Below are 13,986 nucleotides of genomic sequence, written 5' to 3' on the forward strand. Positions count from 1 at the left end.
TCCCCAAACTATTTGCAGACTCAAGGTTAATGCACTCTCTTCCTCCTAAGTATTTAGGTGTATATTTCAAGTATATTTCTTATGGACAAGGATCCGCTCTCATGTAAGCACAGAACAATTAGGAATTTTCAAATGCAAGTGTAATCTGTAGCTCAGATGTTGCCAGTTGTTCTGGTCGCATCTTTTGTATTTTCACTTCTTGGGGAGGCAATTCACGGTGACCCATTATCTTTTCTTTTCATATTGTTTTAAAATCAGAACATTTCCTTAGCTTGCTCCTTCCCTCCCTTCTTCTACTCCCTTCTCCCCTCTTAACTCTGTTTATTTTCATTTATTTGAAGCACAGAGGGACAGAGAGAATGACAAACAAATTTCCTGTCATCAGGGTCACTCCCCAAGTGCCTGAAAGAGCTACAACGGTGCCAAATCAAAGCCAAGATCTGGTGATCCTCCCAAGTGGATGACAGGGGTGCAATCACTTGAGCTATCCTGTAGGGTGCTCATAACAGGAGGCTGGAATTAAAAACAGAATCGTAATTTAAACCACGTTACTCTCTTGTACTGGGACCTCAACAACTGCATCAAAACCCAGCCTTCTTTTTCTTTTTTTGAGATTGCCATTTTTTATTAAGTTGGGGCAACATTTGACTGTTGTGATGATTAGATTCAAGTTATGCTTCTTAGTAGGAATATCATAGTAGTGGTGTTTTGTTCTCAGTGTGTTATATTAGGAAACATTTGATGCTGAGTCCCAAATAATTGGTGTTCACTTCCATCTGGTACAACAAGCTAAGCACTGACACTGGGTGGAGGGGAAAAAGTAGGTACGTGTTTTGCAGTTTGCATAGGAAGGAATTAGGTAGATATTACTGGATTCTTAGACTCAAAAATAATCAGATGTATCATGGAGTTGGGATTGAGCATGCTGTGATCAGTTAATGCTTGGATGTCTGGTTGTTACATAGTGCTGGTTGTTTTCTTTGGGGGAGAGTTTGAGAATGCGGCCCATGGCAAGTTGGATTGTCATCTGTTTGGATTCTGTGGGTACATTGTTTCATTAGGCCTGGGTTCCTAAGATGTGTTTAAAAACGGAGTCTAGTGTTAAAATGTTGGCAAAGCAGGGCTAATTGAATTCAGAATCACTTAGCTGGCACCTTGTGAAGCCTGCCTAGCCCATATACCATTCTCATAATTAGAGTGAGTCAGTCATTAGTAAGGAGTTATTCACAGTTAACACAGTGGAGGAAGAGGACTTGCAAGCCAAGCAGACACTGTTCAAGTCTGAAAAGCATTTGGGATCGAGTAGGGAGGGGTTCCACTACAGTGTTAGTAACGTGTTGGATCACTTGATTGGAGTGATCTGCCAAGCTAAAAGTTTTTAGCTATGATTTTTGTAATTAGTAAGTATTATGTTGCCAAATACAATGAGTGTGTGTAATTATCATGTTTCTCATCAAATTCACCAATATATTTGAGCTTCTTTTGATAATCCTGGCCTAATTCAAGTATTACCATTATAACTGTAATCATGATTTCAAAAGCCGCCATTTTACCTACCTAAAATTAAAACCAGATTTGAAAGAAAGAGATTCAGGGGAAGAGAGAAACATCTCACGTACTGATCTACTCCTCCAGTGATTGCGGTTGGTGGGTTTCACCAGGCTGCAGCTAGGAGGGACCCAGCTGCTGTGCAGCATGTTTATCAGCAGGAAGCTGGATCAGTAGTGGAATCTGGATACCCAGCATTTGGATATAGAATGCACATGTCCCAGGCCGTGTCTGAACCGCTGTGCTATACAGCTGGCTTTCCTCGACGTGTTAGTTGATAGCCTGCTGTAAGAAGGAGCATTTTAAACAAAAAGAAGGAACATTTAATTTTCTCCATTTCCCTCTTTGACCTTCTTTCTTTTTGCCTTTGGTGTTTTCTTTTTCTAGCCTAGCTATTTAGCTCTTTATCCAGATGTATTGATTTTGATCCATGCATTCCTCTTTAATCCAGTATATAATAACTTATTATTATCAGTGTCTTTTTAGTTGCTCAGCTTCTTCCAGCATGGACCACAGGAATCCCTTCATGCCATGTTTCTTTCAGTAATTGAACACTTCTTTACTCTCTGATACAGCAGAATGTTCCAAGCTTGGGATAGGTCTTTGAGGGCAGAAATTATTTCTACAGGGTAGTTTATCTGAGAACGTGAACAAGGAAAGCTTTAAAACAAAAAAACCAACACTTTTCCACAGTCCGCATATTGTAATTTTGAATGATGAAAGCTTTTAAGGGCATTCTCAAAGCGTTCCATGTCTTCCCAAGCCATTGGCTGGAGTGGTAGCACCCCAGTCTCATTGCCTAGCATACTTGAGTTACAGTTGGCAAGCCTGACTCACACAAGATGATATTTCCACCACAGTTCTGTCCTGTTCTGAGCTTTAGTTCCAGCTGTTATCTAGAGTGGACCTAGAGTTATCTGTTGTTTAGGTAGAGTACCTGCAGAAGCATTAATGTGGTTTTACGAGGTGGGTGCTCTTAAGGATTCTGAACATTTGATATTCTTTCTTGTGACATTAACAAGGTGGAACTAAAGCATGTGCCAGCTTCTTTCAGGCAGATTTACTGTTTTAATAATCCTGTGTCAGAAATTAAGTTCTGAGGTGTATACAGTAATTAATGTGCCTTTAAACACAATTCTTTGTAGCTGACTGTTGTTTTTAGGACATAGCTTATTCATTTGAGATAAATATGAGTGAATTTGTAGCTGAATTTTTTTTCTTCTCAGTCTTGTATTTTAAATAGTGGCATGTTGCTTTCAGAGCAAAAAATATCAGGAAAGCAGGAAGACAGATTTATATAATTCATTTCTTGCCTCATGAATTGAGAATTTGTCATGAAAATTAAGCCTAAGTTAAATTGAATTACAAGAAAGTAAAGTTGAGATAGTTCTAAACAGTGTTGATGAGGTAGGGCTTGGCTTCATTTCTGGATCTGCTGCTTGGAGAGTTACTCTGTCAGTAGGTCTTTATTTCTATTTTGTAAATTAATGAACTATAGCATAAAGCTTGAGTTTTTTTAAAATGACATATACAAAATGTGCCATGTAATTGCCTGATATTTTAATGATACTAATTTCTTTTCCTCATAAATTTATTTTGCATTGTTAGATTTATAAAGCCTTGTTAATTTATTCTGAAATCTGTTTGAATCAACCTATCGGACTTACCTATGGGAAAAAAGAAAGCCTATGGCTTTCATTTAGAAAATAAAGATAAGTCCCTTTCCTGGAACTTAAATGACTTGAAAGTCTTTTTGAAAAAGAGTGCTTGGTTTTTCTGATCTTATTCACTGTATGTTCTGCTTAGTGCTCTAATATGGATGCTGTGACTTTCTGGCATGAATCATAGTTACCAGAACTTTCCAAGTGTTATTTCCTAAATGATTTCTTCCTTAGTTTGAATTTTTTAAGACTTATGCAGTTTCATCATTATTCTGTGGGATCATAGATAACTCATTTAATCCTGTTTGTGTTGTCTGATATCTTTGTCCAACTAAGTCTTTTTTGTTTGTCGTTCCTATAATGGTGAATTCGCTACCATTGCTTGTCAACTTTGCAGATATTCCTTACCTCAGCCCTGTTTTCTTCATTTTTACTCCACCTTGCATACTTTATAAAGGTGTCATTAATTGTTTCATAAAACCTTGCAGTGACCTTTTTCAGCAATTGGATGAGGATTACTTTTGCTGTTTTAACAGAACACATGTAACATCTTAGCAGTTCACAGCAGCAGAGATCATGTTACAGTCCACTGCAAGACTTCGAGCACAGCATTGCTGCATCTCTTCCCTCCACCGGATGCAGATGGAGTGGCCTTTGTGCAATATTTCCAAAACGTCTGCTTGAGAATAAAACACAATGGGAAACACATGGTAGCCCATTGGCGCTACTGTTCAGAAGTGGTGTGTTCCATTATGGTCACATTTCATTGGCCGGCGCATTTACCACTAAATGTAAAATCAGTAACTACTCTGTATGCTAGATAACCAGAGTTCCATAGCCAAGCTTGCTGTCTTTGGGACAGGAAGGTAAACATGTGTTTGACAAAGAATTCATCTCCCATACTTCTATTTTTTTCTAAATATATATTTTGTTGAAAAGTGTGGTGGCACAGAGAGAAGGAAGGATAAGAAGAGGGTAAGAATGAAGAGAGAAAAAGATATCATCTATCTGTGAATTTAGTCTTCAGTGCCTGCAGTAGCTTGGGCTGGGCCAGGTAGGCTCTAGGAGCGAGGAAGTCCATTCTGGTCTCTGAAGTGAGTGTCAAGGGCCCAAGGACTTCAGCCCAAGAGCATCAATAGGAATTTGCATGGCAAGGATAGCATCTGGGACTTGATGCAGCGCTGTGATCCTGGTGTGCATCACAAAGAGGTGGCCTCATCATGCTGGCCTGATTGTATCTCTTAATGTGTGATATGTCCTTCTAATGATCTGTTCTGTATAAACAACAACTTTCAATTATGTTGCTGAAACAGATACAGGACAGATATATTTATACTTTGGAAAAAAAAAAGCTAATTCAAGTATAATGGCTCCTTTTGATGTTTTATGTGTGCTATGTCTGAATTCTAGTATGGGGTCTGGTGCTGTGGCACAATGTAAGCTTCCATATGCAGCACTGAGATGCCGTATTGGCACTGGTTCCAGTCTGAGCTGCTAATGTGCCTGGGCAAGCAGTGGAAGATGGTGCTAGTGCTTGGTCTCCTGCACCCACCTGGGAGACCCAGGTAAAGCTTCTGGTGTTGGGTTTGCCCAGTCCACCCCTGGTTATTAAGGCCATTTGGGGAGTGAATCAGCAGGTACAAGATCTCTTTCTCTCTGACTCTTTGCCTTGTCTCTGCATCTCTGGGTTTCAGTTAATTAATTAATTCTGGTCTGAAGAGTGTTTAGCTATTCAGATTTTACAATTTAGATCATGTAGTAACACCTATTTTTCTCTCATTTGAGAAAGCAAGTGTGCTTTCTATTTTCTTAATATTCAATTATCTCTTTTTGGCAATATGCCCAGAATAATAAAATACCATTAATTTAGTTTTTGCTTATACAGATAGAATCTCTGTGAATTGACTCTTTCATTGTTCTTTATCCCACTTCCTAATAATTCCCTATTTAGATTGTTCCTCAGTAATCTTTTGAAGTTAGTGAAATTGTTATTTAGTAGCAACCTCTCAAAGGTTTCCGTTTGTATTTTATATTTAGGGAATATGACTCCTCATTGTTGGAAACCTACTTTGGCTGTGAACAGATTATTCAATGGGTATTTTTAGTATTATAGATGTCATGGCCAGTTACCTTCAGTGTTATTGTGGTTGGTGTAAGTTTTTACAAGATAATGTATGCTTTTCATGTAACTGTGAAAAGAAAGAAAAACTTTAGATCCAGCAGTATTCTGTTTTAAGATTTATTTAGTTGAAAGGGAGTGTTACAATGAGAAAGAAGTTTACATGTACACCTGCAGGGTGGTGGTATGCCACTTTGATCACCCAGTGGATGAATAGTGAGGGCTGGACCAAACCTAAGCAAGGATCACAAAAGTCTGTTAAAGTCATCCACGTGGTTCCCAAAGATTCAGGTACCTAGGTCATTATCTGTTGCATTTCCGGACTCATTTGTGGGATGCTGGATTGGAAGCAGATGGGGACTTGAATCTGTACTCTATTATGAAATGTTAGTGTTACACACAGTGGTTTAATCCTCTGTTCTATGCCAGCCCCAGGTTGAAAGGTTTGGCAAAAGCCAGAAAATTCAGTTAAAAATCTCATGGATTTTATTATTGCTTCAGTGATTTCTACCAATTTGGGACTCTGGAAAATTTTGCATTTGTGGCTTTAGAGAATTAAAAAAAAATTGGCACAATGCTAACAAACTGGCATTGTGTGTGATAGTATAAATTTTTGGTTTTATAGTAAAACTCTTAAGTAAATTTTGATGAGAACTTACTCTTCTCCTCTAAGATATAGGTCATTGCTTTGGTCACAGTAAACAGTATGTGGTTGTTTGGAAGCTATCTGGTCTGTTATGTCTACAGTAATGGATACTACTTTATGGATAAAACAGTTTTTAAAAAAATTTATTAATATTTTATTGAAAAATCAGATATACAGAGAGAAGGCAGTATAGAAGGTCATTCCCCAAGTGGCTGCAATGGCCGGAGCTGAAACAATCCAAGGTCAGGAATTAGGAATCTGCTCCAGGTCTCCCCACGTTGTGCAGGGTCCCAAGGCCTTAGGCCATGCTCTACTGCTTTCCCAAGTCACAAGCAGGGAGCTGGGTGGGAAGTGGAGCAGCCTGGATTTGAATAGGTGCCCATATGGTACGTGTAAGGTACATGCAAGGCAAGGACATAAGTTACCAAGCTACCACTTCGGGTCCAGAAAAACTTAAATGTTTTAGAGGACATAATGGCTCTTCAAGAGTAGTCCACTGGTTCAGTTTTCCTCATGGGTGATATATTCATCTACTGTAGCTGCCAATACTGCTACAAATTGTCTTTGGCCCAGAGCTCTTCAGTTTGCCGAGAATACTAACTCTTCTTTGGAAGAATATAGTGAACATTAATATAGAGAAAATTGAAACTATAGTAACAATGACATGGTACTTGTAAATTCTTATGTTTGTTTGTTTGTTTTGTTAAGATTTATCAATTTGAAAGGCAGGGTTACTGAGAAGTATTTTTCATCCGCTTGTTCACTCCTCATATGGCCACAACAGCAAAGCCTGGGTGCAAGTGAAGTCAGGATCCTGGAGTTTCATCTGGGTCTTTCCTTTGGGTAATGGGCCCAACTATGTGGGCCATCTTCTCCTTTTCTCACCCAGTAGTAGGGACCTGAATTTGAGTGGAACTGCTGGGTCACAGACAGCATCTAAATGGTATCTGGGCATTTCAGACACCAGCTTTACTGCTATGCCACAACACCAGCCCCACATTCTAGGTACTAATGCGTTATGATTTTGTTATCAAAGGGCATATGAGTGATATCTGAGATGGATATGTTGATTTCAGGATGATAACATTAGAACATGTTGGTAGGTAAGACTCATGCTGAAGAAATGGCTATATGCTTTTGCAGCATCAAGCATTCTTTGGTGTCGTGTTGTAACTGGAGCATGGAGTGAGAGATAGGCATGCCACTATATTCTGTCCGCTAACGGAGGTAGGAGGTAGGAAATTAATCCAGCAGACCTTAGGGCATCTGCTTTCTTAGGAGCCAGAATGGACAGTATTGACTGAAAACACATACCTATCTGTACTGTCTAACCATAGAGAAACTGTGGGAGTATCCACTCAATTCCCATCGTCTCCCACCGCAGTGCTTAGTAGTCAAGTCAAAATACTACTTTATCCAGTGTAATTCTATGTTCACATTTTCCTTTCAGTATGTAGAAAGTCATCGATCTCATAGAAGCTGATTAGCAATTTATCACACCTTTTATGACTCTCATTTGGAAGCAGATGGTTTTAGTTTGAAGGATAATTTTCACAGTTTGTGTGTGCTAATGATAATAACCTTTTGTTGCCATTGATGACAAGAAATATGATCTGTAGTGGGAACTTAAAGAGATAAATGGAGACTGAGTCAGACTCCCAGCTCCAAGAGTATTGTTAGCTTTTGCCTTTCACCTTTTTTTTGGAGGGAGGGAAGACTGAAATTGTTTCCCCATAATTTAGATCCATCCAATTTTTTTTCCCCTACAGTAAAATCAATAAATAGAATTACCAAGAAAGATAAGGGTTTTGACATGAACTTTTACATGTTGTCCTCTTTATTCATGTGATTTTAACAATGAAAAACTTTTAATTTATTTGCTAGAGTTACACAGAGAGAAAGAGGAGAGAATCTTGTTGGTTCACTCCTCAAATGGCTGTAACAGCTGGGCCTAAGCCAGCCAAAGCCAAGAGCCAGTAGCTTCTTCTGCATCTGCCTAGGGACCCAAGCATTTGGTCCATCTTCTTTTGCTTTCCCGGGAGTGTTAGCAGGGAGGTGGAGCAGAAGTGGAGTAAGTGGGAGTAAGCACCCACTTAAAAATTATTTTTACTCACTTTCTTTTTGAGGGAAAACCAATTGAATTTAATTTCGTTTTCATGATATAAGTTCCAAATTTGCTTTGCAAGAGGAATCCCATTCAGCCAGTAGAAGTTACTGCCATTTAGGAACTAATTGACCTTGTGGAGAGTTGTCAGTGGCCACGTATGGTGTCTTCAAAAAAAGTACCCTTTGATTTGATATTGAACACATTGTACACTTAAACACATTTTACGCTTGAGCAAAGAAGCTGCACATAAATGTTATTGAGGAAAACATTTACATAGATGCAACTTATTTGTTTTCCACTGAGACTTTTGCTAAGAGATTGCATATCATGGGCCAAGGCAGAAAAATAAAATAGAGCATTAATACATTAAGAATTTCAAATTGGGATTCTTTGGAAGACTGTCTCTAGGATACTTTTAATGACTACCTAGTTTATTGATGGCATGTGAATTCAAGTCATGTAGTAATAAAATTTCATTTGAAGCAGTTTTAAAATGTAAAAAGTCTTAGGGATATTTCTCTATATTTTACTTAAAATTTTTTTGACATGCATGTAAAAAATCTATCCCCAAAGCCAGATATTGTTTCAATAAGTACAATATAAATATTTTAAGTAATATGAAAACATTTCACATGTTAATTGATGATGCTTTTATTTTCTGTGACTTGTGACTTTCTTTTTGTAACTGTATAAAATAATTCTTGCTATGATCTTTGTAGGTGCCTAATGGATAAGAACTTCGTTAGGATTGGGAAGTGGTTTGTCCGACCTTATGAAAAGGATGAGAAGCCAGTTAACAAAAGGTGAGTGCTGGGAAGGCTCCTGGTCTTCTGTGGCTGACCACAGCTCTCTTTGGAGAACAGTTGGAGCACTGCTTGTTCATTATATCATAATATTGACAGTTTTAGGTATACAGCAGTAGATTCCTGGATTGTGGTGTTCTAGAACATTGTATTATTTTGTTTAATATTAAAAATTGGACTAGGAAGATGATTGTTAATATATTTGCATCTAATCATTTATGTCTTTTATCACCTCGCTATTTGCAACTGAGATACCTTGTTTGGTAACTTTAATTATTTTTGCTCTTTATCTTTGTTTTTGTTTCCTATAGTGAATTAAAATAGTGATAATATGTGTTGAATTGATTGATGTTACTTGAAGTATGTTAACATGCCCTTGGCTATGGAAAATATCATGACTTTGAATTGCTTCTCTAAACCTAAACTTTTGAGCCATGATATGTACATGTGGATATAAAAGCAGTCCTTGATACAAAACAACCAAGGAATTTTGGAAAAGTCAAACCAGAAGCAAAATGATTATCTCGCGTAACTTTCAGTGTAGCATCAGGCTTAGTTGGGATCCTAAGTGGATGATGATCATTGTATTTCACAGAGCATAGTACAATATTTTGATCCTGCTTGTGATTAGCCATAGATTACAACTGCTGAAAGCTTATAGAGCAGTCTTTAAGGTTAGGCCTTTTCTTCCTTTATAGAATTACCCACTTTTGAGCTTTTATACTCTAAACTTTGTTAGTTCCTATCAGAGATTTAACTTTGATAATCTTTGATCCCAGATTTTTGTCTGAAAGCTTTAATGGAGTGGTTTTTGAATCTTTTCATTAACAAATACTACCCTGCCTACCCATTCCCCCCACTGGGTAAGTTAGCCATTGGCAGTTTTCTTTGCCAAAGCATTGTGAACTTTGAAATATTTTTGTTTTAATACATTTAAAATCTTTTAGAATTTATAAAATATAGTACATAGATATCTGTGTGTGATGTGAAAAGTGTGGTTCCATTTATGGAGAATTTGATTGGTGGAGTAGGATTTTGGGTTTTTCTTTTATATGCAGTCAGCCCATGTGTGCGTGGCTTCCACATGCTTGGATTCCGGCACAGTGGATTGAAGATGCTCAAAACTGTGTTTATTACACAAACTGTTTTTTTCTTGTTATTCCCTAAATAATATAGCATAGTAGCATTTACATTGTATTAGGTTTTTGTTTTGTTCAGAACATTTCATGTGTTTATTATTAAGCCAGCTATCAGGCTTACTCTCACACATGTCCAGCTGTTGAGACTGTTGTATCTTTAGCCTAATATGCTTAGGTATGACTTTTCGTTCAGCATACATATGTGTACTATCTCAGGTACAATTCCTTGTAGACCCAGCTTGGTTCTTCTTCAGTATATTCTTGTGGCTTTATTTTGCAGTTTTTATCTGAATGCTTTGGTGAATGAGGCAAAAGTGTTTTTTTGCTTTTTGGCCAAGAATCTCTTGGTTCTGACGGTTTTTTGAGAAGACATAGTGAGGGAGTCAGGTAACTCACCATGATTGAGGAGAAAATAAGTGTGTTAGGAGTTATAAGTAATCAGGAGATTATTTAAAACACACAAGGGGATAAGAAATCACATGCAAAATCAGCATGATTTTATATGAGGGGTTTGAGCATACTGTGGTTTGGGGATGCTGTGAATAGGATTGGGCCAACACCTGTGACCTTCCCCCCACCCCCCCGTTTTTTTTTCCTCCTGATTTATTTTATTTATTTGAAAGGCACAATTAGAGAACGAGCAGGGGTGGGGGTGGGGATGAAACACGAGCTAGAGATCTTCCATCCATTGGTTCACAAATGGCCCCAATGGCCAGGGCTGGACAATGCAGGACCCAGGAGCCCTTTCTGGGTCTCCCTTGTGGGTGTGACGGTTCAAGGCTTTGGCCCATCCTCTGCTACTTTATCAGGCATGTTAGCAGGGAGCTGGATTGGTAGTGAAGCAGCTGGGACTTTAACCAGCTTCCCATGTGTGATACCTGTGTTGCAGGCTGCAGCTTATCCTGTTACGCTGCAATGGTGGCTCTCAACTTTGAAGGTTTGACAACTTTAGCTGATTTATCCTGATTTATAATGAACATGTCCTTGGAGTTTTATTTCCTGATTTTATATTTAGCTTTAAATATATAGTGGACTTGGGTTTTCTAAGTGGTTAGAATTTTGGCTTCCTTGTTTATAATCATTGTGCTTTGGCACAATGATTTTGTCTTCTTACTGTGCCTTCTCATGCTTGGTGTGGGCTCTCACAGCAGGTCCCTATGGAATTCACAGAGCCAGCCAGAATCCTTTTGATCATCAGCTCTAGGTGTTGTGTGATGATTTGACAGCCACCAGGGGATAAAGAGGAAATGTAGAAATGAAATAAAACTGGAGCAGTAGCAATTAGTACACGTATATTCATAGTAAGAATAATGTTGAAGAGTCACATATGGTGATGAGTTTTACAGCAGTTGTATAGCATTGAAAAGCTTTATAACTTTAGCAAAACAAATACACTTTTTGATAAAATTTTGGGACTGCAAATCTGAATAGTATAATTGGATTATTTGTAAGACTTCATATTCATGAATGGATATGAAGCTTTGTCTTGTGTTGGATTTTGGAAGAGATTGTTAATGGAAGAATTGTAGGCAGAGGTGATTATTTTAAGTTGGCAGTTGCTGTAATGAAACTCGGCTAGTTTAAAAACTTTTTCTTTTCATCCACTGAGTGGGAAAGAGCCTTTGGTTGGGTGCCTGCTCTTCTGGGTGGGTACGATGATGCTGTGGACAGGGGCTGGGCTTGAGGAGCGAGGCAGTAGATACCCTTTTCCTCTATTTGCAAATTCATCTGGGATTGGCTGTTTAGTGTCTTTAAATGTGACTTTCCTGGTTTTCTGCTGTTACCTTGGATTGTTACTGTTATAATTAAGTGGCAGTACATATAAATAAATTTGTTTGTTATAAAGTAAAATGAGTCAAATTAATTTTTCTTAAGTTTAATTGAGCTTTTTGTATGTGTCTTGGTGACGAGTGGGGAGGAAAATTTGCTGCCCAGTGCTAAATAAATTTTAGGCACAAAAGCTACTATTGTGAAAGTTCTTTTATTTGAAGATTTTGATTATGAATAAAGTCTGTGTGAAACTTAGAAAAGCCATTTCATCCAGAATTCTCATGTATAAAAAACAAATGACAAATTAGTTTTACTTTTAAAAGAAATTATTCTGATCTTAGGGTTCTGTCTACTGGAAACATACTTGAATTCCAATTTGCCTTAGTTTTGGAATATATTGTGTTACTGTATATTTGAAATCTCCACTTTGAATGAGATTTTTAATGACATAATTGTCACCAATAACAGTTTATACATATGACATTTTTTTCTGTCATCAGACACAGCTTTAGAAAACAAGTTAAGACAACCGCCAAGTTGATAGTCCATTTTCTGAATTAGTTTGCCACCACTTTCTTGTGATTAAAAGTATCTTAACTTTTGATCAATGTTCCGAACAGCCTCACGTGTTGCAAATGTTTTAATTACTGTTTCAGTGTGCCAGTAACACACACACTCTTTACGTTTATTTTGTTTTGACTGTTCATATGAATATTTCCCCATTTAAGTCTGAAATTATTTGAGCTTATGAGTCATGGATTTAAAAAATATATTTTAAAGTACAATTTTTTGAATATATGCTGCTTAGTTTTCAGGAAGGATTTGAAATACCTTGCATGCAGTGGGGCTATCCTTGGGTTTTTACTCTGTTAGAGAGGTTGAGGGAATGCTTTTGTTGGGATTCCTTTTATTATTCCTGCTAGAGAACTGAAACTAAGCTGGAAACAAAGACCTCTTTGTTCACTACACCATCAGTCCCGAAATACAGATGATCTTCCATTAACTATTTGACCTGTGGGACTCATGCAGTCCCGCTGGATGTTAGTTTCAGCATTTATTATTTCTAAAATCTCTGAGCTTTCAGAGTATTTGATTGTGTGGAAATTGTAAAGGCTACGCATTTCCCACTCAGGCAGATCTATAGAGACGTGGAGGTGTTGGATAGTTGTTGTATAGTGATCTCCGCTGCTTTGTGAAATGCTCAGCCAGCTTCCCGGTCCTTACTGGCCAGATGCTAGCAGCGCTTTCCTTTCTTGTTGTGGCAATCCAGTGTGTCTCCAGATGTTGTCAGGTGTCCCTTAGGAGGTGAGACAGCTCCTCATCGAGAGCCACTGTGTTAGTCTTATCCATTTATACGTGGGCAGAAGAATGACAGAGATTTCCCAGCAACTGGTTCACTCCTTAAATGCCTACAATAGCCAGTGCTGGGCCAGATCAAAGTCTAGAACTTAATGTGGTCTCCTCAGTGGACCCAGATACTTGAACCAACTTTGTGTACTACTTCACAGGCTATGCACTAGCAGGAAGTTGAAATCAGGAGCAGAGCCAGGACTCGAGGCCAGGCATTCCAAGAAGTAAGCTGTGTCTCCAGGGGTGGCTTCTGAGTGTCAAAAGACCACTCAAATCTTGGCTTCTAAAAATACAAGCAATTTGTAGATAAACTGGAAAAAGACAAATTTAATACTTCAATGTATACTTTCCTAAAAGGTAAAATCAGAATTTAAATGTAAAGATAATGAAAAATGCCAAAAATTCTAGTAACTCATTAATTGGGGAGAGAGCAGTTGATTGTAGAATCAGCTAAGATTTTTACACATTTTGGTAGCTAGGTCTTTATTGAAAACTTACATTATTGGGATAAAATTGCTGAGTAGGTAGGAAGCTAATGAATGTTTTTATGACTGGACAAAAATATATATAAATCTGCAAGCAAATAGATTAATTTTATTGAATCTGAAATTTGTCATGATTGGTAAGTGTAACTTGTACTAAACACATTTCTGTAAGTCAGATGTTCCCAACATTATTGGTTCATGATGTCCTTAGTGTCCTGTCATTTTTTCCCAGGGTACTTTTCAGCCAACAGAAGTATTCAACAACACCATTTTTTAAGTACTCAAGTTTAATTACTTCTATTATTGCAGATGTTTGAGGCAAATAATACACATGTTGTAATGTTTGGAATTATAAAAA

At 37.8% G+C, this 13,986-nt stretch overlaps 1 protein-coding gene across 3 annotated transcripts in view; it reads left to right on the forward strand.

Annotated features, from left to right (window-relative positions):
• The window catches only part of MED13L (mediator complex subunit 13L), a 210,022-nt gene that overhangs the window by 107,066 nt on the left and 88,970 nt on the right, over positions 1-13,986 (forward strand). For all 3 annotated transcript variants that reach the window (XM_040986937.1, XM_040986938.1, XM_040986939.1), the window contains exon 4: positions 8,801-8,884. In XM_040986937.1, coding sequence (XP_040842871.1) covers positions 8,801-8,884 — 84 coding nt within the window. The remainder of the gene's footprint in view (positions 1-8,800; positions 8,885-13,986) is intronic.

Source organism: Ochotona curzoniae, unplaced genomic scaffold (genome assembly GCF_017591425.1).
Source record: "Ochotona curzoniae isolate NIBS_2020 unplaced genomic scaffold, NIBS_Ocur_1.0 contig_46, whole genome shotgun sequence".
Classification (NCBI taxonomy): domain Eukaryota; kingdom Metazoa; phylum Chordata; class Mammalia; order Lagomorpha; family Ochotonidae; genus Ochotona; species Ochotona curzoniae.